This window comes from Salvelinus alpinus, chromosome 11 (assembly GCF_045679555.1).
Source record: "Salvelinus alpinus chromosome 11, SLU_Salpinus.1, whole genome shotgun sequence".
In the NCBI taxonomy this organism is placed as follows: Eukaryota; Metazoa; Chordata; class Actinopteri; order Salmoniformes; family Salmonidae; genus Salvelinus; species Salvelinus alpinus.
In genome coordinates, this window is record NC_092096.1 from 48651117 (window position 1) to 48677259 (window position 26143).

The 26143-nt window shown below is 44.6% G+C and overlaps 1 protein-coding gene across 3 annotated transcripts in view; it reads left to right on the forward strand.

Moving 5' to 3' along the window:
- The window catches only part of nhsl2 (NHS-like 2), a 147620-nt gene that overhangs the window by 56545 nt on the left and 64932 nt on the right, over positions 1–26143 (forward strand). The window contains exon 1 of one of the 3 annotated variants that reach the window (XM_071333326.1): positions 7727–8570. The exons of the other annotated variants lie outside the window; for them this stretch is intronic. Coding sequence (XP_071189427.1) covers positions 8489–8570 — 82 coding nt within the window. The 5' untranslated portion in view covers positions 7727–8488. Of the gene's footprint in view, positions 1–7726; positions 8571–26143 lie in introns of those variants that run through there. 3 annotated transcript variants of the gene reach the window in all.

Consider the following 26143-nt stretch of genomic DNA (forward strand, 5'->3'; position numbering starts at 1 on the left):
ATTTGGAAAGGCACACACCTGTCTCAATAAGGTCCCACAGTTGAAAGTGCATGTCAGAGCAAAAACCAAGCCATGTGGTCAAATAAATTGTTCGTAGAGCTCCGAAACAGGATTGTGTCGAGGCACAGATCTGGGGAAGGCTACCAAAAAAATGTCTGCAGTATTGAAGGTCCCAAGAACACAGCGGCCTCCATCATTCTTAAATGGAAGACTATTCCACCTAGACTATTCCTACAGCTGGCCTCCTGGCCAAACTGAGCAATCAGGGGAGAAGGGCCTTGGTCATGGAGGTGACCAAGAACCCAATGGTCCCTCTGACAGAGCTCCAGAGTTCCTCTGTGAAGATGGGAGAAACTTCCAGAAGAACAACCATCTGTGCAGCACTCCACCAATTAGGCCTTTATGGTAGAGCGGCCAGACGGAAGCCACTCCTCAGTAAAAGGCACATGACAGCCCACTTGGACTTTGCCAAAAGGCGCCTAAAGACTCTCAGATCATGAGAAACAAGATGATCTGGTCTGATGGAACCAAGAATGAACTCTTTGGCCTGAATGCCAAGTGTCACGTCTGGAGGAAACCAGGCATCAAGCATGGTGGTGGCAGTATCATGCTGTTGGGATGTTTTTCAGCGGCAGGGAGACTCGTCAGGATCGAGAGAAAGATGAACGGTGTAAAGTACAGAGAGATCCTTGATGAAAGCCTGCTCCAGAGCGCTGAGGACCTCAGACTGGGGCGAAGGTTCATCTTCCAACAGGACAACAACCTTAAGCACACAGCCAAGACAATGTAGGAGTAGCTTCAAGACAAGTTTGAATGTCCTTGAGTGGCCCAGCCAGGGCCTGGAATTGAACCCGATCTAACATCTGGAGAGACATAGCTGTGCAGCGACACTCCCCATCCAACCTGACAGAGCTTGAGATGATCTGCAGAGAAGAATGGGAGAAACTCCCCAAATACAGGTGTGCCAAGCTTGTAGCGTCATACCCAAGAAGACTCAAAGCTGTAATCGCTGCCAAAGGTACTTCAACAAAGTACTGAATATAGGGTCTGAATAGTTGTGTAAATATTTCAGCTTTTTATTTTTAATACATTTTCCAAAAATTCTAAAAAACAATGTTTGCTTTGTGTAGATTGACGAGGGAAAAAATGATTTAATACATTTTAGAATAAGGCTGTAACGTAACAAAGTGGAAAAAGTCAAGGGTCTGAATACTTTCTGAATACACCGTTTTTTTTGTTGCTTAGACCTACTTAATAAAAGTAGGCTATTATTTATGTTTTTATTTTTGTTTTTAAATGACTGAGTTTTATTGTTGTTATTGTATGTCACAATTATTGTCTAGGTCCTCGGAGGTCAGGACATCATCCCACTTGATTCTCTTTAAGTCAATTTCAAAATGGACCAAGTCTCAGAGGTTTGCCGCCTTGAGGGTTTTAAATCAATCCCTGTGTTGTAAGCTTTCTTGCAATCAGAGTTAAATGATGATTATTTGAGTTAAATTATGATCATTATACAGGGAATATGGCGCTATTTGTGACACAGCCTTGGAAAGGCCCCCCTGGCAGCAAGGCCCGCCCTGACAGCAAGGCCCCCCCTGACAGCTGACAGTTAGGCCCCCCCTGACAGCAAGGCCCCCCCTGACAGCAAGGCCCCCCCTGACAGCAAGGCCCCCCTGAAAGCAACTGGAGACATAAAGAACATAATGGAGCAGAACCAGATACCCAGACAGACAATTAATTCTAATCTAATTGAATGAAAGAAAACAACATAGAGTAGGCAAAATGCCATGTCTGCATCCTAAATGACACCCTATTTCCTATGGGCTCTGGTCAAAAGTAGTGCACTACGTAGGGAGCAGGCTGCCATTTGAGACGCATCCCCCGTGTGTGTAATTTAGCTTTCTAAACAGAGCCGTAGCTTCTGCTGTTGCATCAGAATAGCCTGTGGTGTTCTTGTTACCAAGCCTTATTAAAGAAGAGTAAATAAAGACGGGATTCTGTAGAAAAGAGGGATGGAGGGGTAGGGTTGTAGGGAGGACGAGTGGGCTACAATGTCTCTCTGGCTCTTTCTCAAAGAAAGCTTAAAAATCTGTCCTCTCCACATTTCTCCCTCTTCATCTGCACTGATTAGAAAAGACATGACAGGTAAAAACTTTTCCCCCTTCTCCTCCTCCACCCCCCCCTCTTCTCTCCTCTTGTCTTCCTTTTCCCCTAGAAGTGGTTCTCCAGTGGGAGTGAATGAGGGAGATTGATGCCCAGAGGAGTCTCTGTTTTAATTCAATTCCAATTTAAAGGCTTTTTTGGCATGAGAAACATATGTTTACATTGCCCAAAGCAAGTGAAATAGATAATACACAAAAGTGAAATGAACAATAAAAAAAAAGAACAGTAAACATTACACACACAAAAGTTCAAAATCTTTCTCCCTCTCTGACACACACACTCACACTCTCACACACACCTGCTCATACAAACGCTCATGCAGGCAGCACACTCCACACATGCACACATTCACACACACCAGACAGGGGTGTGTGGGGTGTGCTCATGTTTGTGTGAGGGCCGATCTCAATCTTCTAATTCTATGGGCCGAGCGGCCTATTTGAACAAATGTACATGCAATGGTCCTGCCACTATGTCGGTTAGATCACAATCATATCTCTGGTAGATAGATAGCAGAGGAATTACCATCCTGTAATCCAATGTCTCAGGCCTAGAAATAAATATATACAGTCTAGACACACACACACACACACACACACACACACACACACACACACACACACACACACACACGCAGGAAGCAGGATTAAGGAGTAAGAATCGTTTTAAGGATGTTTAAATCCCTGTAGGCTGTGTTCTGCTGGAGGCGTGGTGTGCTCGTAATCCCCACTGTAGATCGAACTGTAATCTATTATTCCCCTGGTTTGGGCTGGACACACACACACAGGCACACACATACACACACTGTACTGCAGATTGAAGCGTAATCTGTGTTATTCCCGTGGGTCTGCAGGGACCATGATCAAATGGAATTGTTTAATCTCGGTTAATTACCCATAATCCACCCTGCCAGATGTCCGCTATATGCCTCGGGAATGTGTCGGGGTCTAGGGTTGATACGAAGAGGGGAGCATGCATCCAACGGCTCAGTGACCTGGAGAGTTATTATCCGCCCCTCTCTCTTCACCCCTCTTTTCTTTCAAGTTGATCAGTGAGTCAATTGGTCGGACACAGAGACACTGAGGCAAGGAACACTGACAAGCAGTGTGTAAGTATCTGGTCACTTTGAGCTGCTGTAGTAGAGGAATAAGTCAAGGTTTATGGTCTATTCAACAACGTTGGTATGTGTCGTACGAAGGTTTGGCACAACAGCACTCGAGAGGTTGGGTCAGATGTAAAATACAGGTGAATACACTTCAATGGAGTTTAGTTTGTTGTGTAAATTTTGTTCCAATGGTGTTTAAACTCCAGATAGAACTGCAGAGCAATGCACTTTGGCAGAAACACAAAGGGAGAGAGCGAGAGAGGGAGAAGGAAAGAGGTCTATGAAAGAGAGAGAGGGAGAAGGAAAGAGGTCTATGAAAGAGAGAGGGAGAGCGGTAACTTTTCATTAGACTTACTATTAGACTATTTGATACAGCCATAAAGTAGGTTTGAAAACGATCCAAATATTTGTACCTCTCAAGGATATGGGGTTGAGAGATCAAAAAATGTACAGTACATTCTAAAGTGATAGAGGAGAGAGAGAGATGGAAAAGAGAACAGAGATATGCAGTAGATCCTTTCTTCATGTACCAGCCTTGTTGAGAAGAGTCAAGGGTGTGGGGTAAAGTCTCTCTCTTTCTCTATCTCTCTCTCTCTCGATTTCTTCTCCCCTTTTGGACTCCTCTCTTTCCCTTAGTGTGACAGCTGGCAACACAGCTTCATACAAGTCATTGTTTTAATCTCAGTTGAAGAGAGACAGCGGGAAGGACAGAGAGAAGGACAGAGAGGGAAAGAGGGAAAGGCAGAGAGAAGGACAGAGAGAGAAAGAGGGAAAGGCAGAGAGAAGGACAGAGAGAGAAAGAGGGAAAGGCAGAGAGAGAAAGAGGGAAAGGCAGGGAGAGGACAGAGAGAGAGAGAGAACACCCCTGTTGTCCATAGTGACAGATGTTAGTGTAACAAAATGATATGATGGGGCCAGATATGGGTGGGACAGAGTTTGTCAAATACACTGCATTGAGACAGCATTGCTTTCATGCGGCGTATGCCTTTACAGTCTTTAGTCTCTTTTAAGATGGTTTGTTTCCAGAATTCTACCGTGCAATAAATCATTATGCCAATACTTAATTGTGACACATCACGTACAGTAACTGGAGACCTATTGTATTAAACCCTGAGAGATACCACATCCATCAGCCAAACAGACAATATGGTGGCAATATACTGGTTTGAATTGCTAACCCTGTTATGTATCAAAGTTTGCATATTTATGAGATGTTGGCCTTACCCAGGCCTTCCTTAAGACCCCATAGTGTTGCATCGGTAGGTGCTACAAAGCAAACATCGGTGAGAGAGAGAGAGAGAGAGAGAAATAAATAAATATATATATATATATGTGTGTCATGTTGCTGTATGTGTATTTTGTGTTGAGTAGGTGTGTGTGCCTATGTAAGTGTGTATTTTGGGCTGTGTGCCCATGTTTGTGTTCTGGACCTTGCAAAACACAACACTCTCCACAGAGTTAAATTTCCTTCCTACACTCTCTCTCTCACACACACACACATGCACTGTTCTCCTGTTGTTGATGGAAAGGTGAGAGAATGCTGTGGAATGTTCTGTGGAAAATCTAGCCTAACAAATGTGTGTGGGAATGTGAAGTTTTTCCCCCCCAAACGTGTGTATGGATGTTAACCGTGTGTATGTGTCCTTTATCTGACTGTGAGCTCACGTGGTGTTTACCAGACAGATACCTGTGATGAATTGATAATGGAGAAAGAAGGAGAGATGGAGGGAGAGAGGGAGGGATACTGTAGATGGCGGGAGAGATGGATTGGAATGTTAAAGCCAGCATCCGCAGTAGGGTGAGACCTGCCCTGCGTTCCCACCGCAGTGTAGTGTTGTCACGATACCAGAACTTTGACTTCGATACCAGGTTTAGTATCACGATACTCGATATCATCATGATACTCGATACCAAAATGATACCAAGGGAAAATAATAAGGTGTATAAGCAAATGTCACAGAGTGGCACTTGATCCAGACAGATCATTACATTTGTAATTTTAGTTTTTTTAATGTATGCATCCATGAATTATACAATCAATTTGACAGTTTGTATTTTTAGCAATCTAACTACATAATAATACATAATGCAAATAATTGATTTGAATGGTACATCTCTGTTGATAAACTGGGTCAGTCAAGATGTAGCCTAGGCCTATTTACAATACAGGTGAATGCGTATTCAATAGGAGTGTGTGCATGCGTTGAGTTATTGAGCTTGTTTTGGTTCATGGGGCTACAGATGACAAAACAATCTGTTTCCCTTCCCTTCCACTTTTTTAATTGTACAGATCAATAACATTTGCATAGAAGAAGTAATCTCTTCTTTTATAAAAGTGTGCGCTGTCTCTTTAAGACCCATGACATCATTCGCACGCACACACACACACACACACACACACACACACACACACACACGGTTCCAGCAAAGATGATCTTGATTGGGAGAGATGTGAGGCAGGGGAGATGAAGTGATTTCAAATCAACAATATCTTTGCGTTATGGCTTGCAAATGATCACAAACAAGGTACTAGGGTAGTGCATTTATGCCATCTAGCAAGGAAAGTTAGTTTACAAAGCTGGAAGCTACCGGTATCTTCTTGCTTTGTAAAGTGTTCTAGCCTTTATAGACATTGTTTTGCGAACAGTAATAAACATTTTCAACATGCCGTGATGCATTATTCAAGTGTGATAACATTCTCTGCAGCATAAGTGGGGAGCCAACATGATGCAGTCCAGACTCCCAGTGAGTGCAGTGGTTCCTCAGGACAGGCTAGAGCTAGCAATGAGTAAGTGGAGCAGGCACGGCGCTCTCATGCTATAAAGGGACATCGGTTGCGCTGATAGACAGACTTGATCCTCTCTCAATCAGTAGATGACATGAGAAACATTTGACAGAAGCACTGAAAGTAACAAAAATTCCAGCACCAAACTGTTTTCCAGGTTCCAGCATAGAAAAAGTACAGAAGTTTTGGTATACCGTGCAACACTACCACTGTGTGTGTGTGTGTGGGTGGGTGGTTGTACATCGCGAGGGGAGAGGGGAGATGTAGAGAGAGAAACAAAAATAAGGAAAAAGAGAGTAATAGAGACAGGATATGAGAAGACAGGACAGAAGAGGACCATAGTGGCCCCCAGTGTTTTCATTCTCTACTGCTCCTGTCTGTTGACGCAAACTGACCATGTGTGAGACGGTGTGTGTGTGTGTGTGTGTGTGTGTGTGTGTTGTATGTAGGTGTGCGTTTTGGGCTGTGTGACCTTGTATTAGCCCTGCTGTGGAGGGCTGTTCCGTACCTTGTAAAACACAACACTCTCCACAGAATTAAACTTCCTTCACACACACACACACACACACACACACACACACACACACTGTTCTCCTGTTGTTGAAGGAAAGGTGGGAGAATGCTGTGGAAAATCTAGCCTAACAAATGTGTGTGGGAATGTGGAGTTTTTTCCCCCCCAAATGTGTCTATAGATGTTAACCGTATGTAATGTGTCCTTTATCCGACTGTGAGGTCACGTGGTGTTTACCAGACTTGATACTAGAGGGAGGGAGGGAGGGAGGGAGGGAGGGAGGGAGGGAGATGGATTGGAATGTTAAAGCCAGTGTCCGCAGTAGCGTTAGGGTGAGACCCGCATTCACACCGCATTGTATGTGTGTGTGGTTGTAAATAGCGCCTTTGTGTGTGTGTGTGTGTGTTGGATTAGACTGACACTAACATGTCCTTGGTCTCCATCCTGCTTCTAAAGAGACCACTATTATTTCCCTTCTGTCATGACAAGGCCAACTGTATTTATGTGTGTGTGGGTCTGCTTTTGCTTTTCCCCCTTACGTCACCCTTACGTCACCCTTACGACACCTTATGAAGCTTCTCCCACCTCTCCTCTGCGGTTGAACACCATTCCCACTCCCTCCAGCCATCTGCTGCCAATACCTAACGTGTGTATCCGGACGTATCTTTCTTTCTTGTCCTCCTTCTTTATCGCCTGCCTCTCTTTTCCTCCCTTTCTTTGCTGCCTCTCCTCTCCTCCCCCTTTCGCTCCGTCTCATTCCGTCTTCCCTCTCCTTTACTCGCTTGCCCGTGCTATTTCGCTCTGTCGATCTCTCCATCTGTGCCGCTCGCTTCATTTTCAATCTCATCTCTCTCACCGTCTCTCTCTCTCTCCTTCTCCCGCGCTCTCTCTCCAGCTGCAGTCGTGGCCCCTCCTGTCTTTTTTTCTCTTCAGCTACCCAGCCCCTCTCTTCCCGCTGGAACACTCAGTACTAATAACCCCCCCCCCCCCCCCCCTCTCTCTCTCTCTCTCTCATCCAACCCTGACTCTCCTCCTTGCTGCACCCCTCTCTGTGTCTCTGTCCCTCCCCCTTTCCCATCTCTTGCTCTACCTCTCTGTTGTTACTCTCTCTTCTCTCTCTCACTCTCTTTCTCTCTCTGACACACACACACACACACACAACACTCTCTCTCTCTCTTGCTGTCTCTCTCTCACACACACATTCTCTCTTTCTCTCTCTCTGCTCTTCTTGGCTCTTTATGAATTGAACACCAACCTCAGCTCCTGACTGGTTAGAATCAAATAGAGGCAACGAATGCATGCACTCTCGCTCGCTCTCTCTCTCTCTCCCTCTCTCGCTCCCTCCCTCTCTCGCTCTCTTTCTCCCTCCCTCTCTCGCTCTCTTTCTCCCTCCCTCTCTCGCTCTCTTTCTCCCTCCCTCTCTCGCTCTCTTTCTCCCTCCCTCTCTCGCTCTCTTTCTCCCTCTCTCGCTCTCTTTCTCCCTCCGTCCCTCTCTCGCTCTCTTTCTCCCTCCCTCCCTCTCTCGCTCTCTTTCTCCCTCTCTCCCTCTCTCGCTCTTCTTCTCCCTCCCTCCCTCTCTCTCACTTTCTCTCTCTCTTTCTTTCCCTCTCTCACACACACCACTCTTAGACACACACTCACACACACACACGCATACCTTCCCATTCAAACGCTCATGCAGGCAGCACATGCCACACACACATACACACGCACCGAGACGCACTCATGCACCACACTCACACGCACATGGTCTGAGACACACACACTCATACTCCGAGACACACTCGTACAAGATGCAGGTGCACACACACAATCACATGCTCTGACACACACACACATACTCACACACACACACTCTCACTTACATACACTCTCAGCCAGCCAGTCAGTCAGTCAGTGAGTAGAGGGCTATGTGGAGGTTGTGATGTTTTGGGACAGAAAAAACTCAGCCATGGGAAACTCCCAACGGCGACCCAAAGGCAGGCACAGAACCAAGGGGGCAACAGGTACTACCTCTCCCTCATCCCTCTTTCTCTCTATCATTTACATTTACATTTAAGTCATTTAGCAGACGCTCTTATCCAGAGCGACTTACAAATTGGTGCATTCACCTTATGACATCCAGTGGAACAGCACTTATCCATATGTCCATTCATTCATTCCGTCATTCATTTATTCGTTCATCGAATCATTAAACGGCTTGGATAAATCTCGCTTTCCCTTTTTCTGCGTCACCTTCGCAGCAGCCGGGAAGAGAGAGTGGGGGGAGGGGGACTGGGTAGTGTGTGTGTGTGTGGATTGTACATCTGTGAGGGGTGATCCATGAGGTGATGGTGTGTATGTGCTACCAGCTCTCACAGTCTCACGTCAGAATTAGACGTTCGTCCATCTTTCTCAAACCTCACATTTCAAAGTTGTTCCAAGCGTCAAATTTCGATGTTCATCCTTGTTTCTCAAACGTCAAATTTCGAAGTGTTTAGGCATTAACTCCACATTTTTAAGATTAGGGTTAAGTGTAGGCATTAACTACATTTTTTTTATTTAACCTTTTATTTTATCAGGGAGTCATACTGAGTCCAAGGTCTCTTTTACAGATGAGTCCTGAGTCACGTACATTACAGAAAATACACACATAAAAAAAATTGTAAATGTAAGCAGAAAGATAAACAAACAGTCAGAAAAACAAAGACATTCATCGGTAAAAATGTCCTCAATCAGCGTTCTGAATTGGCCTAGAGGCACCAAAACATACATTTCTGAACATTTTGAAAATTGTTCCACAAATAAGGTGCAAAAAAATATGATTTACCTAATTCAGTAGAGGCCAAAGGAATTTCCAGAGTTAGCCATACCTGAGACCGGTGTGGTAACTCATATTTCTAAAGTTTAGTAATGACGTTAGGTACAGCGGGAATGTTTGTAAAAGGGCTTTTATAAATGAAAACATAGCAATGTATCAACCTACGTGACATCAAAGAGGACCAACCAACTTTCTGGTAGAGAATGCAGTGATGACTGTTGCCCGTAATAAAGTGCAGTGGGCTAAGATATAAACTTCATCTAACGGAATGAAGAAGCAGCTGTGTTCATATAGATGATGTCACCATAATCTAGGACCAATAGGAACGTCGATTTAATAATCTGCTTTCTACTATTTATCGAGAGGCGGGACCTATTTCTATAGAAAAATGCAATTTATAATCTCAGCGTCTTAACTAACTCATCAATATGCTTTTTAAAAGACAGCTTTTCATCTATCCAGATGCCCAAATAGTTGTAAACAGGGACACGGATCAATATGTACACCATCCGATGTACGTATGTGACTCACCACCTGGATTCGGTATGTAGCAAAATTTTGAATTTCTGTTTTTTACATTTGATAAAAGCAGAGACTCAGAGCTACAAAATGGTATGTCATACACTGCATTTGAGGGACAATGGGAAAGTAATTCTGCTTTGAAAGTTGATAAACTTGTAACTTTTGAGAAAATAGCATTTTAGTGAGAGTTTCGGTGAGAGAGCTCTTCTTTGTCTACACCCATTCAACATCGTTCACACCCTCTTAAGCTTTAGCCCCACCCATCTCCTTGCGTTCAGAGTACGCGAGGTCGACGGATTATGATTTTTCAACGCCGATACCGATACCGATTATTGGAGGACCAAAAAAGCCGATACCAATTAAATCGGACAATCAAAAAAAAAATACATTTAAAAAATATATATTTATTTGTAATAATGACAATTACAACAATACTGAATGAACACATTTATTTTAACATAATATAATACATCAATCGACTCAATTTAGCCTCAAATAAATAATGAAACATGTTCAATTTGGTTTAAATAATGCAAAACAAAGTGTTGGAGAAGAAAGTAAAAGTGCAATATGTGCCATGTAAAAAAGCTAACGTTTAAGTTCCTTGCGCAGAACATGAGAACATTTGAAAGCTGGTGGTTTCTTTTAACATGAGTCTTCAATAATCCCAGGTAAGAAGTTTTAGGTTGAGGTTATTATAGGAATTATAGGACTATTTCTCTCTATACCATTTGTATTTCATATACCTTTGACTATTGGATGACTTTAGTATTGCCAGTGTAACAGTATAGCTTCCGTCCCTCTCCTCGCCCCTACTTGGGCTCGAACCAGGAACACATCGACAACAGCCACCCTTGAAGCATCAGCACCCTCGAAGGGGAACAACTACTCCAAGTCTCAGAGCGCGTGACGTTTGAAACGCTATTAGCGCGTACCCCCTCTAACTAGCTAGCCATTTCACATCGGTTACACCAGCCTAATCTCGGGAGTTGATAGGCTTGAAATCATAAACAGCGCAAGACCAAACAAGACCTGATGATCCGGCTGAGGGGGAGGAGCGGGAGCAGGCGTGACACAATGTTTACTGACACCAGCCATATTCAACGGGTGTTGTACACTTTAGCTTAAGACATGTAGCTAGCTACCTAGGTAAACAATGAACCTAGCTAGGTAAACAACATGTAAGATCACACACATCACATCACGCCACCTAACGTTAGCTAGGGAGCCAGCCAGCTAACGCTAGCTAACAGTACACTTTAGCTTGAAATGAAACCACTTTGACTAAATTTGAAACGTGTAATATCTGAAAATGTAGCTAGCTAGACTATTTTACCCGTATACGTCATCATGCATGATGGACACGTCTCTCTCTGTCACGAATCCATGCCACAAATACCATTAGTTTGAAAACGTAATCAGGAAACAGGTGTTTTCCCATCTCTTTAGCTATCAAACTTTAATTCCACTGATTTCAAAACTTGATCCTCCAGAAATTGGAGAGCAAAATTTATGCAGCTACATTTAAAAAAAAATCTGCCTTCGACAGGATTACCAACACAGACTGACCAGCTCAAATAGACAAAAGCCCTCTATATGGCAGACCAATCCAAACTCATCTCTCTGCATGTCCAGCCCACTCATTATCTCAGCCAATCATGGCTAGTGGGAAGGTTGCTGCCTTTTTATGTGGCTTAACCAACAAGGCTCGTAATTTAACCGTTTTATTCGTATTTACAGATGGCATACAAGTTTGTTATTATGGCACATGAAAGTTCACATATTCAAGAAGGCTTTTCTGCCATAAAACGCATTTTGATAAAGAAATATATTTTTCTCACTTTTGTGAAGGGGGAGTACATGGGCCGCCGTCCAAACCTTGGGGATAGTACCGGATATAATTGTCAGGTTAAAAATACGGGTTCATGATTCAGCGATCAGGGGTGCAGAGAGCTGCAGCAAAAATGGATTAAGCATATCAGCCCCAGTGAATTTTGTTGCATCAACCTTAGGCAAGGCATCTAGCACATCACAGATAGTAAAATAAAAAAAAATATTCACTAGAAGTTGACGTGTTAACTGTCGAGTCAGCTAGAGGCTGGCAGAGGGAAGAGCTGTCGATTGACTGACCAGGGTCAATAAAACCACCGTCTCTCTCAAATAAAAAGCATGCCAAGATAAAATGATGATTAAAAGCATCACTTATCCGTTTCTTCTCAGTTATGATGCCAGAGTCAGACAGAACGTGCTTAGGCAGGGAAGAAGAAGAATTGGTATGCTTTAGTGCATTTACTGTTTTCCAAAATTTTGAAGGATCACCAGCAGAGTCAGAGATAGCTTAAAAGGTAGCTTGATTTAGCTTTTCTAATCAAAATTGCCAGTCCTCTAAACAGTCACTTTTCCTTGCTTTGGCCCAGGCCCGATTTGTCATCTGAATGAGCTCAGATAGATCTAACCCTTGGTTTTCTTCTGAACTATCCTTTCACTCTGAATTGTTTAAAAAGAGTGTGTTTATCTGCCAGAGAAACAATTATGGAGAATGCATATTCTAGAGCCAACTCATGGTCAGGAATACAGGAGACGGTGGCTAAATCAGAGTAGAACACGTCATGTAAAAACCCTTGAGGAGAGAACTTTGAAAAATGTCTCTTCTTAATTAAACACTGGATTAGTGTTTTGCTGTTTCGTATCTCTAATAGATACTATGGGACAATGATCACTGAGATCAAACGCAAATACTCCACAAGCCAAATATTTATGGCGGTTATTAGTAAGAATTAAATCAATCAAGGAGGAGTTAACAGGGTTTTTCATATTTAGCCATGTAGGTTTTGATATCAATTGAATCAGATTAAAATCAATGCATATACTATTAAATTGTTCCGAGGCCGGGATTAGCCAATCCAGATTCAAATCGCCTAAAATGACCAACTCCGAGGACAGAAAAGGTGTTAAACACTTAGATACAGTTGAAGGCGGAAGTTTACATACACTTGGGTTGGAGTCATTAAAACAAATTTTTCAAATTTCTTGTTTACAAACTATAGTTTTGGCATGTCGGTTAGGACATCTACTTTGTGCATGGCACAAGTAATTTTTCCAACAATTGTTTACAAACAGATTATTTCACTTATAATTCACTGTATCACAATTCCAGTGGGTCAGAAGTTTACATACACTAAGTTGACTGGGCCTTTATACAGCTTGGAAAATTCCCGAAAATTATGTCATGGCTTTAGAAGCTTCTGATAGGCTGATTGACATCATTTGAGTCAATTGGAGGTGTACCTATGGATGTATTTCAAGGCCTACCTTCACACTCAGTGCCTCTTTGCTTGATATCATGGGAAAATCAAAAGAAATCAGCCAAGACCTCAGAAAAATTGTACACCTCCACAAGTCTGGTTCGTCCTTGGGAGAAATTTCCAAACGTCTGAAGGTACAATGTTCATCTGTACAAACAATAGTACGCAAGTATAAATACCATGGAACCACGCACCCGTCATACCGATCAGGAAGGAGATGCGTTCTGTCTCCTAGAGATGAACGTAATTTGGTGCGAAAAGTGCAAATCAATTCCAGAACAACAGCAAAGGACCTTGTCAAGTTGCTGGAGGAAACAGGTACAAAAGTGTCTATATCCACAGTAAAACGAGTCCTATATCGACATAACCTGAAAGCCCGCTCAGCAAGGAAGAAGCCACTGCTCCAAAACCGCCATTTAAAAAAGCCAGACTATGGTTTGCAACTGCACATGGGGACAAAGATCGTACTTTTTGGAGAAATGTACTCTGGGCTGATGAAACAAAAATAGAACTGTTTGGCCATAATGCCCATCATTATGTTTGGAGGAAACAGGGGGAGGCTTGCAAGCCGAAGAACACCATCCCAACTGTGAAGCACGGGGGTGGCAGCATCATGTTGTGGGGGTGCTTTGCTGCAGGAGGGACTGGTGCACTTCACAAAATAGATGGCATCACAATGAAGGGAAATAATGTGGATATATTGAAGCAACATCTCAAGACATCAGTCAGGAAGTTAAAGCTTGGTCGCAAAGGGGTCTTCCAAATGGACAATGATCCCAAGCATACTTCCAAAGTTGTGGCAAAATGGCTTAAGGACAACAAAGTTAAGGTATTGGAGTGGCCATCACAAAGCCCTGACCTCAATCCTATAGAAAATGCGTGGGCAGAACTGAAAAAGCGTGTGCGAGCAAGGAGGCCTACAAACCTGACTCAGTTACACCAGCCCTGTCAGGAGGAATGGGCCAAAATTCACCCATCTTATTGTGGGAAGCTTGTGTAAGGCTACCTGAAACTTTTGACCCAAGTTAAACAATTTAAAGGCAATGCTACCAAATACTAAATAAATGTATGTAAACCTCTGACCCACTGGAAATGTGATGAAAGAAATTGAAGCTGAAATAAATAATTCTCAACTATTATTCTGACATTTCACATTCTTAAAATAAAGTGGTGATGCTAACGGACCTAAGACGGGTAGTTTTTACTACGATTAAATGTCAGGAATTGTGAAAAACTGAGTTTAAATGTATTTGGCTAAGGTGTATGTAAACTTCCGACTACAACTGTATGTGTAAGATGGCGATTGTTTGTTTGTTTATTTGCGTTGTTTGTAACTTATTTTTTTACTTATTTTGTACATAATGTTGCCGCTACCGTCTCTTATGACCGAAAATAACTTCTAGACATCAGGACTGCGATTACTCATCACGGACTAGCAGAATCGTATTTTTCCTTTCACGACTCTGACGAGCCCGATGCGAAGGATATACTGCTTCCTCGGGAACAGGCCCCGATCTGCATGAATAAACCCCCACTTCCCTCCATTCTGCTTGCAAATGTGCAATCTTTGGACAATAAAATCTACGAGTTACGCGGGAGATTAAACTACCAATGGGACATTTAAAAACGAACATTTTATGCTTCACGGAGTCGTGGCTGAACGACGACAACATCAACATACAGCTGGCTGTGTATGCAATGTATCGGAAGGATAGAACAGCGGCGTCTGATAAGACAAGGGGCGTCGGTCTGTGTTTTTGTAAACAACAGCTGGTGAACAATATCTAAGGAAGTCTCGAGCTATTGCTCGCCCTTGGTAGAGTATCTCATGATAAGCTGTAGACCACACTACCTACCGAGAGACTTTTCATCTGTATTCTTTGTAGCTGTTTACATACCACCACAGTCAAAGGCTAGCACTAAGACAGTGTTGATTGAGCCATAAGCAAACAAGAAAATGCTCACCCAGAGGTGGCACTCTGTAATCCGAAGAGGAGGAGCAAGGATTCGACCAAAATGCAGCGTTGTCATAGGACATAATGAATTTATTGAACAAGACAAAAACGAACTATACTTGAATAACTAAACAAAATAACAAACGACGTAGACAAACCTGGACATGCGAACTTACATACAACGAAGAACTCACGAACAGGAAAAATGACTACACAAAAGAACGAACGGACAAACAAACCGAAACAGTCCCGTGTGGCGCGACAAACACAGACACAGGAGACAACCACCCACGACAAACAATGTGAAACCACCTACCTTAATATGGTTCTCAATCAGAGGAGATGAAAACCACCTGCCTCTAATTGAGAACCATATCAGGTCACCCATTACCAACATAGAAACACATAACATAGACTACCCACCCAAACTCACGCCCTGACCGTCAAACACATACAAAATAACAGAAAACCGGTCAGGAACGTGACACACTCCTTGTATCCGGGGACTTTAATGCAGAGAAATTTAAATCCGTTTTACCAAATTTCTATCAGCATGGTAAATGTGAAACCAGAGGAAAAAAAACACTGGACCACCTATACTCCACACACAGAGACGCATTAAAAAGCTCTCCCCCGCCCTCCATTTGGCAAATCTGACCATAATTCTATCCTCCTTAAAGCAGGAAGAACCAGTGACTAGATCCATATAAAGTGGTCAGAGGAAGCAGAAGCTAAGCTACAGGACTGTTTTGCAAGCACAGACTAGAATATGTTCTGGAATTCCTCTGATGGAATTGAGGAGTACACCACATCAGTCATTAGCTTCATCAATAAGTGCATTGATGACGTTGTCCACCACAGTTACTACGTACATACCCCATACTCCCTCTGCAACTGGATCCTGGACTTCCTGACGGGCCGCCCCCAGGTGATAAGGGTAGGTAACAACACATCCGCCACATTGATCCTCAACACAGTGGCCCCTCAGGGGTGCGTGCTCAGTCCCCTCCTGTACTCCCTGTTCACTTATGACTGCATGGCCAGGCACGACTCCAGCACCATCATTCAATTTGCCGATGACACAACAGTGGTAGGCCTGATCACCGACAATGACTAGACAGCCTATAGGGAGGTGGTCTGAGACCTGGCCGTGTGGTGGTAGGACAATAACATCTCCCTCAACGTGATCAAGACAAAGGAGATGATTGTGGACTACAGGAAGAAGAGGACCGAGCATGCCCCCATTCTCATCGACAGGGCTGCAGTTGAGCAGGTTGAGAGAATCAAGTTCCTTGGTGTCCACATCACCAACAAACTAACATGGTCCAAGCACACCAAGGCAGTCGTGAAGAGGGCACGACAATGCTTATTCCCCCTCAGGAGACTGAAAAGATTTGGCATGGGTCCTCAGATCCTCAAAATGTTCTACAGCTGTACCATCTAGAGCATCCTGACTGGTTGCATCACATCACCTCCACCCTACCTGATACTCTAGACCCACTCCAATTTGCTTACCGCCCCAATAGGTCCACAGACGATGCAATCGCCATCACATTGCACACTTCCCTATCCCATCTGAACAAGAGGAATACCTATGTAAGAATGCTGTTCATTGACTACAGCTCAGCATTCAACACCATAGTACCCTCCAAACGCATCATTAAGCTTGAGACCCTGGGTCTCGACCCCGCCCTGTGCAACTGGGTCCTGGACTTTCTGACGGGCCGCCTGCCAGGTGGTGAAGGTACTGCAGGAAACAACACCTCCACCCCGCTGATCCTCAACACTAGGGCCCCACAAGGGTGCGTTCTCAGCTCACTCCAGTACTCCTTTTTCACCCATGACTGCATGGCCATGCACACCTCCAACTCAATCATCAAGTTTGCAGACGACACTACAGTGGTAGGCTTGATTACCAGCAACGACAAGCCTACAGGGAGGAGGTGAGGGCCCTTGGAATGTGGTGTCAGGAAAATAACCTCTCACTCAACGTCAACAAAACAAAGGAGATAATCGTGGATTTCCGGAAACAGCAGAAGGAGCACCCCCTATCCACAACGACGGGACAGTAGTGGAGAAGGTGGAAAGTTTTAAGTTCCTCGGCGTACACATCATGGACAAACTGAAATGGTCCACCCACCCACACAGACAGCATGATGAAGAAGGCGCAACAGCGCCTCTTCAACCTCAGGAGGCTGAAGAAATTTGGCTTGTCACCTAAAACCCTCACAAACGTTTACAGATGCACAATCGAGAGCATCCTGTCGGGTTGTATCACCGCCTGCTACGGCAACTGCACCACCCTCAACTGCAAGACTCTCCAAACTACCTGCCCTCCAGGTCACCTACAGCACCCGATTTCACAGAAAGGCCAAAAAGATCAAGGACAACAACCACCCGAGCCACTGCCTGTTCACCCCGCAATCATCCAGAAGGCGAGTTCAGTACAGGTGCATCAAAGCTGGGACCGAGAGACTGAATAACAGCTTCTATCTCAAGGCCATCAAAATGTTAAACAGCCATCACTAACATAGAGAGGCTGCTGCCAACATACAGACTCAAATCACTGGCCACTTTAATAAATTGATTTAATAAAGGTATAACTAGTCACTTTAAATAATTCCACTTTAATAATGTTCACATATCCTACATTACCCATCTCATATGTTTGTACTGTATTTTATTCCATCTATTGCATCTTGCCTATGCCGCACGGCCATCGCTCATCCATTTATTTATGTGTACATATTCTTATTCCATCCACTTACGTTTGTGTTTATAACGTAGTCATTGTGAATTTGTTAGATTACTTGTTAGATATTACTGTACTGTCGGAACTAGAAGCACAAGCATTTCGCTACACTTGCATTAACATCTGCTAAACATGTGTATGTGACCAATACAATTTGATTTGATTTAGGTGCATTAGCCCAAACCCTCTACGAGATTTAAAGTCAGAGCGGGTATTCGGCTCATTCCCATCAGAGCTAACAGGGATAGGGTCATCTGCAGCTATTTGTTGAGTGAGCTGATACCTTGCCAAGGTCTCTGGCCAACCACGTGAGAGCAGAGCAGACTGAGCATTTGACAGACCTCCCTCAAGTCGGTGCATGCTGGGGCGGGAACTGGGAGAGCAGTTTTGGCTGAGCAGATTCCCCTGAATGAAGCTCCCCCCGAAGGAGTGGAGCTGCTGCAGGGGACCGGAGTGGCTGCCAATGGCCCTTTCTGGGTGTGCACAGGAGGTTGTGGGGGGAATTGAGGAGGGTGGTGTGAACGGCAGTGTGGCTAGTGAAGCTCCAAACTCTCTGCATATGAGGGCTGATGATGTGAATGGTACATGGTGTGGACTGCATCATGTGGTGCACTACCCTCAACAGAGTTTTGTCAGACCCTAGGGTAGTAGTCGATGCTGTGTAGAGCTGGGTTGAGTTGAGGTGGGACTGGTCTAGTAGAGCTGTGCTGTGATGGGCCAGGTCTGGTAGAGCTGCGAGGTGGGCCTGGTCTGGTAGAGCTGTGCTGTGATGGAAAAGGTTTGGTAGAGATGTGCTGTGATGGACCGGGTCTGGTTGTTCTGTGCTGTGATAGTCTGGTAGAGCTGTGCTGTGATGGGCCGAGTCTGGTTGTGCTGTGCTGTGATGGGCCGAGCCTGGTTGAGCTGTACTGAGGCTGGCCGTGTCTGGTAGAGCTGTGCTAAGGCGGGCCAGGTCTGGTTGAGCTGTGCTGTGATGGGCCGGGTCTGATTTTAGCTGTGCTGAGGCGAGCCGGGTCTGGTTGTCTGTCCGCTGGCTGAAGGGTCTATTTGTCTCTTACCAGAGGCTGCCTCTGCATATGTGGGCTGGCAGTAAAGCTGAGATATGGGCTAGGCTGGGGTACCCTCCTATTGGCCACTATTTGTCCTACCCCTAGAGTACAGTCCAGTGCTATGAAGGGTTGTGGGGGGCTGAGATGGGCTGGTTCTGGTTCTGGCACCTTTGGGCTTAGCTGGGTTGGTCCTTGCACCGCCTGGCTGAGCTGGGTTGGTTCTGGCACCGCCGGGCTAAGCTGGTCTGGGTCTTGCGCCGCTGGGCTTGGACATGTTTGTAGTGGCTGGAGATGTCTGTGTCTAGCTCAGCTGAGATGAGATTGGCCTAATCTCTCTCCTTGGATAGCGAGGAGGTGGGGGAGCTCTGTTGCTGGCCTGGTATGATTGTGGAACTCTGCCTAACGTGGCATCCTTCAGGGCCTTGTCAAAGACTCTGACTCCCTTATGGTCCAGGTGTACATGGTCGTACAAGAGCTCACATGTCAGGGTGTGGTGGTGAGAGATTCTGACATTGGTAGTCAGCGAGGAGCAGTCCATGGTGATTTCTTTTGGTTGACATTTAGGATCATTTGCCAGGGGAGATCTTTCCTTGGTAAAAGTGGGAATATAATCATGTTTGTCCTTGGGAACAGGGTGTGTGCTTTCTCTGCCACCTTTCTCATCCACTCTTTCTCCTTTTGTGCGCATTTGTCCCAGTATGTCGGACACGGTTGTCAGCGTTTTCATGCAGTTGTAGTGCACTGTCAGTAGAGGGACACCAGAATTTAGCCGTCTGGGAAGTAGTCTCCTATCTTCCAGATACTTCCCATTAGAGTCTATCAGAACTGCAGTTTTGGGAGGTATGCTGGGTTGAACTGGATCCTGTCCCCTGTTCACTGGAGGTGTGTTCGGGTGAACATGGTCAGACTGCTGGGAGGTTGGCAAGGCAGGGTAGGCTGTGGCGGGCTGGGAGGTTGGCAGGTCAGGGTATACTGTGGCAGGCTGGGAGGTTGGCAGGTCAGGGTATACTGTGGCAGGCTGGGAGGTTGGCAGGTCAGGGTAGGGTGTGGCGGGCTGGGAGGTTGGCAGGTCAGGGTATACTGTGGCAGGCTGGGAGATTGGCAGGTCAGGGTATACTGTGGCACGCTGGGAAATTGGCAGGTCAGGGTGGACCCTAAGAGGATGAGGGGCTTGTGAAGCAGATGGGGTGAAGGCTGCACTGGGTTCAGGAGTACCTGGCTTCTAACAGGCTGATGGGGCTGCTCTGTTGGTGGCATGGTTAGAAGCTGCTGACAGAGGGCATGGATATCCCTCTCGCTCTGCTGCAGCTCCACCTTTACCACACGCAGCTCCTCTTGCAGGGCATCGTTGGTCTGTGTCATTTGTTCAGTGTTCTGTCTTAACATCTGTCTCAACTGTTCTATTGAAGCACAGCTCTCCTGGAAATGCCTCTTCCATCAGCGTCTGGACAGTGTCACATTCTTGTTGTTTGCTCTCCCTGAATTCCATCATCTCAAAGTGTATCGAAGTGTGTGTGAAGGTCCTGCGTCAGTGCTTTTGGTACTGCATGGCTGGATTACTACAGGGTTTTTAATTATACTGTCTATGCTGTGTTGTCTCTCATCCAGAGAGAGAGAGGGAAAGAGAGAGAGAGGAAGAGAGAGAGAGGAAGAGAGAGCGGCCAGATCGCTCAAGATTGACTTCAAAATTGGACTTCTGTCCATGTCCAGAGAAAGTCGGGAAATTCCTTCAAAACCGGCCACTATGGGGGAACAGTGAGCCCTATTATCATCAAGTACACTTGGGTTGTGCCAGGGCATTGTGGATGGGGTTGGCAGATGGGTGTAATCCCATGACTCCAGATCTGAAGGTTGTGTGCTCAATCCCAGTGGTAGACACTTTTTTTTTTTTTTTTTTTTTACCCTATCCCAAACCTTAACACTTAGCCTATCTTAAAGACTTTCTCCGGTACTTTTGTACACTTTTTAGCCGGTAGTTCTGAAAGTACCGCTCACGACCCAAAGTGGTCCCTGAAATTTGCGTATTACGTCACCATATGTGCAGATATGTGCACCACTTCATTGCTCTCTCTCGCTCTCTCTGCTGTGTCCACTGAGCCATTGGGCCCTTCCTGCTAACTGTCACTCAAATGGCAAGGGGCTGAACCTCATGGGCTGGAACTCTAATTACTAGGGGGGTGGCCCACATGGTCCAAGTTTGCAGAGCTCAAAATGGCGCGCACAGCTTCCAGAAAAGTCACTTTCAAACTAGGGATTTCGTGGCTAATTGAGGTAAGACACTAATTCTGCTCATAGATTATGCATGTATGGACTACACATTGACACATGCAGCCCAAAGCAGGAGGTTTATTAAAACCGTGAGATCTTGTTAGAGAGAGAGACAGAAAGACAGTGGGAGAGCAAGAGAGGGAAGGAGAAGGAGATGGTGGAGAGGGAGTAGGGAGATGAAAAAATGAAAGGGAGAGAGAGAGTTGGAAAGCAAGAGCGGGAATGGGTAGGAGAGGGGGGAGATGGAAGAGGGAGAAAAGATGAGTACGCAAATCTGTCCCCTCATTCCCTGGTTTACTGATAAAGGAGGAGAGGAAAAGAAGGGAAGGAAACGAGGAGGGAGAGAGAAGCAGAGGGGCTGAGATGTAGAGGGAAGAGCAATGATTTGGAACAGAGAGAAGAGAGCTGGGTTGAGAGTGGGAACAGATGGAGAGAGGAGGAGAATAAGACAAGGAATACTTTTTTTCTGTATCCCCTTATTGCTGTAAAGGGGACAGGCATATACACACACAGAACACACAGTGACAACCTTATACAAGCAAAGTCTCGGTCTCTCCACGCCATTATTGTTATGGTAGTCCATCGTATCCAATGATGACTTCCACTTCTGCATTTTATTTAACCTTTATTTAACTAGACAAGTCAGTTCTTATTTACAATGACAGCCTACCCCAGCTAACCCAAACGACACTGGGCCAATTGTGCACCACCCTTTGGGACTCCCAATCACGGCCAGTTGTGATACAGCCTGGAATCGAACCAGGGTCTGTAGCGAAGCCTCTAACACCGAGATGCAGTGCCTTAGACCGCTGCGCCACTCGGGTGCATAGCAGCTACGTCTGGTAACACGACGGGCGGCGTGTGTGTTTATTTGTCAATAACAGCTGGTGCGCGATGTCTAATATCACAGAAGTCTCGAGGTATTGCTTGCTTGAGTTAGATTACCTCATGATAAGCTGTAGACCACACTATCTACCAAGTGAGTTCTCATCTATATTATTCGTAGCCAAACTGATGCTGGCACTAAAGCCGCACTCAACAAGAAGTATAAGGCCATAAGCAAACAAGAAAATGCTCACCCAGAAGCGGTGCTCCTAGTGGCCAGGGACTTTAATGCAGGCGAACTTAAATCCGTTTCACCTAATTTCTACCATCATGTCAATTGTGCAACCAAGAGGGAAAAAAACTCCACACACAGAGATGTATACAACGCTCTCTCTTGACCTCCATTTGGCAAATCTGACCATAATTCTATCCTCCTGATTCGCAAAACACCAGTCTCAACGTCAACAGTGAAGAGGCGACTCCGGGATGCTGTCCTTCTAGGCAGAGTTGCAAAGAAAAAGCCATATCTCAGACTGGCCAATAAAAATAAAAGATTAAGATGGGCAAAAGAACACAGACACTGGACAGAGGAACTCTGCCTAGAAGGCCAGCATCCCGGAGTTGCCTCTTCACTGTTGACGTTGAGACTGGTGTTTTGTGGGAACTGTTTAATGAAGTTGCCATTTGAGGACTTGTGAGGCGTCTGTTTCTAAAACTAGACACTCTAATGTACTTGTCCTCTTGTCATTTGTGCACCGGGGCCTCCCAGTCCTCTTTCTGTTCCGGTTTGAGCCAGTTTGCGCTGTTCTGTGAAGGGAGTAGTACACAGCGTTGTACCAGATCTTCAGTTCCTTGGCAATTTCTCGCATTGAATAGCCTTCATTTCTCAAAACAAGAATAGACTGACGAGTTTCAGAAGAAAGTTCTTTGTTTCTGGCCATTTTGAGCCTGTAATTGAACCCACAAATCCTGATGCTCCACATACTCAACTAGTCTAAAGAAGGCCAGTTGTATTGCTTCTTTAATCAGAACAACAGTTTTCAACTGTGCTAACATAATTGCAAAAGGGTTTTCTAATGATCAGTTAGCCTTTTAAAATGATAAACTTGGATTAGCTAACACAACGTTCCATTGGAACACAGGAGTGATGGTTGCTGATAATGGGCCTCTGTACGCCTATGTATATATTCCATAAAAATCTGCCGTTTCCAGCTACAATAGTAATTTACAACATTAACAATGTCTACACTGCATTTCTGATCAATTTGATGTTATTTTAATGGACAAAAATTTGATTTTCTTTCAAAAACAAGGACATTTCTAAGTGACCCGAAACTTTTGAACGGTGGTGTATGTGTTATGGCTTTACATCCCCTGCTATATTGTGGATAGAGAGTTACCTGTCTAACAGAACACAGAGGGTGTTCTTTAATGTAAACCTCTCAAACATAATCCAGGTAGAGTCAGGCATTCCCCAGGACAGCTGTCTAGGCCCCTTACTTTTAAAAATCTTTACTAATGACCTTCCACTGGCTCTGAGTGTCTTTGTATGCTGATGACTCAACACTATACACGTCAGCTACCACATAAAGTGAAATCACTGGAACACTTAACAAAGAGCTGCAGTCAATTTCAGAATGGGTGGCAAGTTAGTCCTACATATTTAAAAAACTAAAAGTATTGATTTTGGACAAATCATTCACTAAATCCTTAACCTCAACTAAGTCTTGTAATGAATAATGTGGAAATTTAGCAATTTGAGCTGTCCTGGTCAAAACATATTGATGCATGCAACAGTAGCTAAAATGGGGAGAGGTCTGTCCATAATAAAGCTCTGCTCTGCCTTCTTAACACTGTTATCAACAAGGCAGGTCCTACAGGCTCTAGTTTTGTCGGACTACTGTCCAGTTGTGTGGTCAGGTGCCAGCAAGAGGGACTATTGAAAATTACAATTGGCCCAGAAGGCATATCAATCTCTCCTGGCTCAAGGTAGAGGAGACATTGACTATCCCTTCTTGTATTTGTGAGAAGTATTGACATGTTGAATGCACCGAGCTGTCTGTTTAAATTACTAGCACACAGATCAGATACCCCACAAGACATGTCACCAGAGGTCTCTTCACAGACCCCAAGTCCAGAACAGACTACGGGAGGCACACAGTACTACTTAGAGCCATGACTACATGGAACTCTATTCCACATCAAGTAACTCATGCAAGTTGTAAAAACGGATTTAAAAAAAACAGGTAAAAATACACCTTATGGAACAGCGGGGACTGTGAAAAGACACACACCCAGGTACGGACACACGCATACACAAATGATAACATACGCAAGATACACACAGGTACACATGGATTTTGTGTTGTAGAGTAGTGGCCTGAGGGCCCACACTTAATGTGTTGTGAAATCTGTTGTGAAATGTATTGTAATGTTTTAAAAACTGTATATAACTGCCTTAATTTTGCTGGACCCCAGGAAGAGTAGCTGCTGCCTTAGGATCCATAATAAATACACATCTAAATAGTAGTGGAGTCGTTTTAACATGAATGAACATGACTGAAAAGCCATATGGTATGAAAGCCCAAACAAAACAACATGGGAAATACTATTGTTTCATTGCACTTTTCACTGGCGGTCCCTCAGGTTGTGGCAGGGGGACACATATTTGGTTGCCAAAACTGTCTTCTTATCTTCAGCTGTTGCTTATGTACATGCATATTCTCTCTCTCTCTCTCTCGCTCTCCGTCTCACTCTCGTGCTCTCGCTCTCTCTCGCTCCATCATTTTCTCTCGCTCCATCATTTTCTCTCGCTCCATCATTCTCCCTGCATCTCTCTCTCATATTTGGCTGCCAAATCTGCCTTATCTTCAGCTGTTGCTTATTTACATGCATATTCTCTCTCTCGCTCTCTCTCTCTCAATTTTTCAATTAAATTTGCTTTATTGGCATGATGTAACAATGTACATATTGCCAAAGCTTACTTTGGATATTTACAATATTAAAAAAGTAAGAATCAAAATTGTCAACGGGACAACAATAACCAAGGGTCAAAATAACCATACATTGAACAATAAGCATAGAGGACATGTGCAGGTTGGTTGGTCTGTCAGACACTGTCCCTCATCTTATGGCAGGCAGCAATGTAGTGCGCTGCCAACTCACAGCTCTCTGCGTCCTCGCCCGACAGGACGGGTAGCCTATCCTCATCAGAGAGGTCCATGAAAGGGTTTCTGAAAGGGTTTCAGATTTAGGGAAAAGACACTCTCTAATTGTTTTATATTTTTGACATTTAGTCAGGAAATGCAGCTCTGTCTCAAGTTCTGCTGTTGTGCAGTGGTTGCACAGCCTTTCCTCTACAGGGAGCCAGGTTTTTCTGTGTCTATCCTTCTCAATGGCAAGGCTTTGCTCACTGAGTCTGTACTTTGTCAAGGTTTTGATCAGTAACCATGGTCAAATAGTTAGCCATGGTGTACTGTCGATTTAGGGCCAGATAGCGCTGCATTTTGCTTTGTGCTTTTGCTTGTTTCCCAATAAGCAATGTAATTTTGTTCTGACCGTGTTGTAATTTGTTTTATTCTGATTGATTGGATGTTCTGGTCCTGAGGCTTCAGTGTGTTAGTAGAACAGGTTTGAACTCAGTCCCAGGACCAGCTGGATGAGCCACAGGACCACCCATTCTTCATAAGTCCCGAGATCGGTGTGTGGAAGAACTTGACTGGCCTGCACAGAGCCCTGACCTCAACCCCATCGAACACCTTTGGGATGAATTGGAGCACCGACTGCCAGCCAGGTCTAATCACCCAACATCAGTGCACGACCTCACTAATGCTCTTGTGGCTGAATGGAAGCAAGTCCCTAACATCTAGTGGAACTACTTCCCAGAAGAGTGGAAGCTTTTATATTAAAGGGGGACCAACTCCATATTAATGCCCATGATTTTGGAATGAGATGTTCGATGAGCAGGTGTCCACATACGTTTGGCCATGTAGTGTGTTTGAAGGCGGAAGTTTACATACACATAGGTTGGCGTCATTAAAACTCGTTTTTCAACCACTCAAACTATAGTTTTGGCAAGTCGGTTAGGACATCTACTTTGTGCA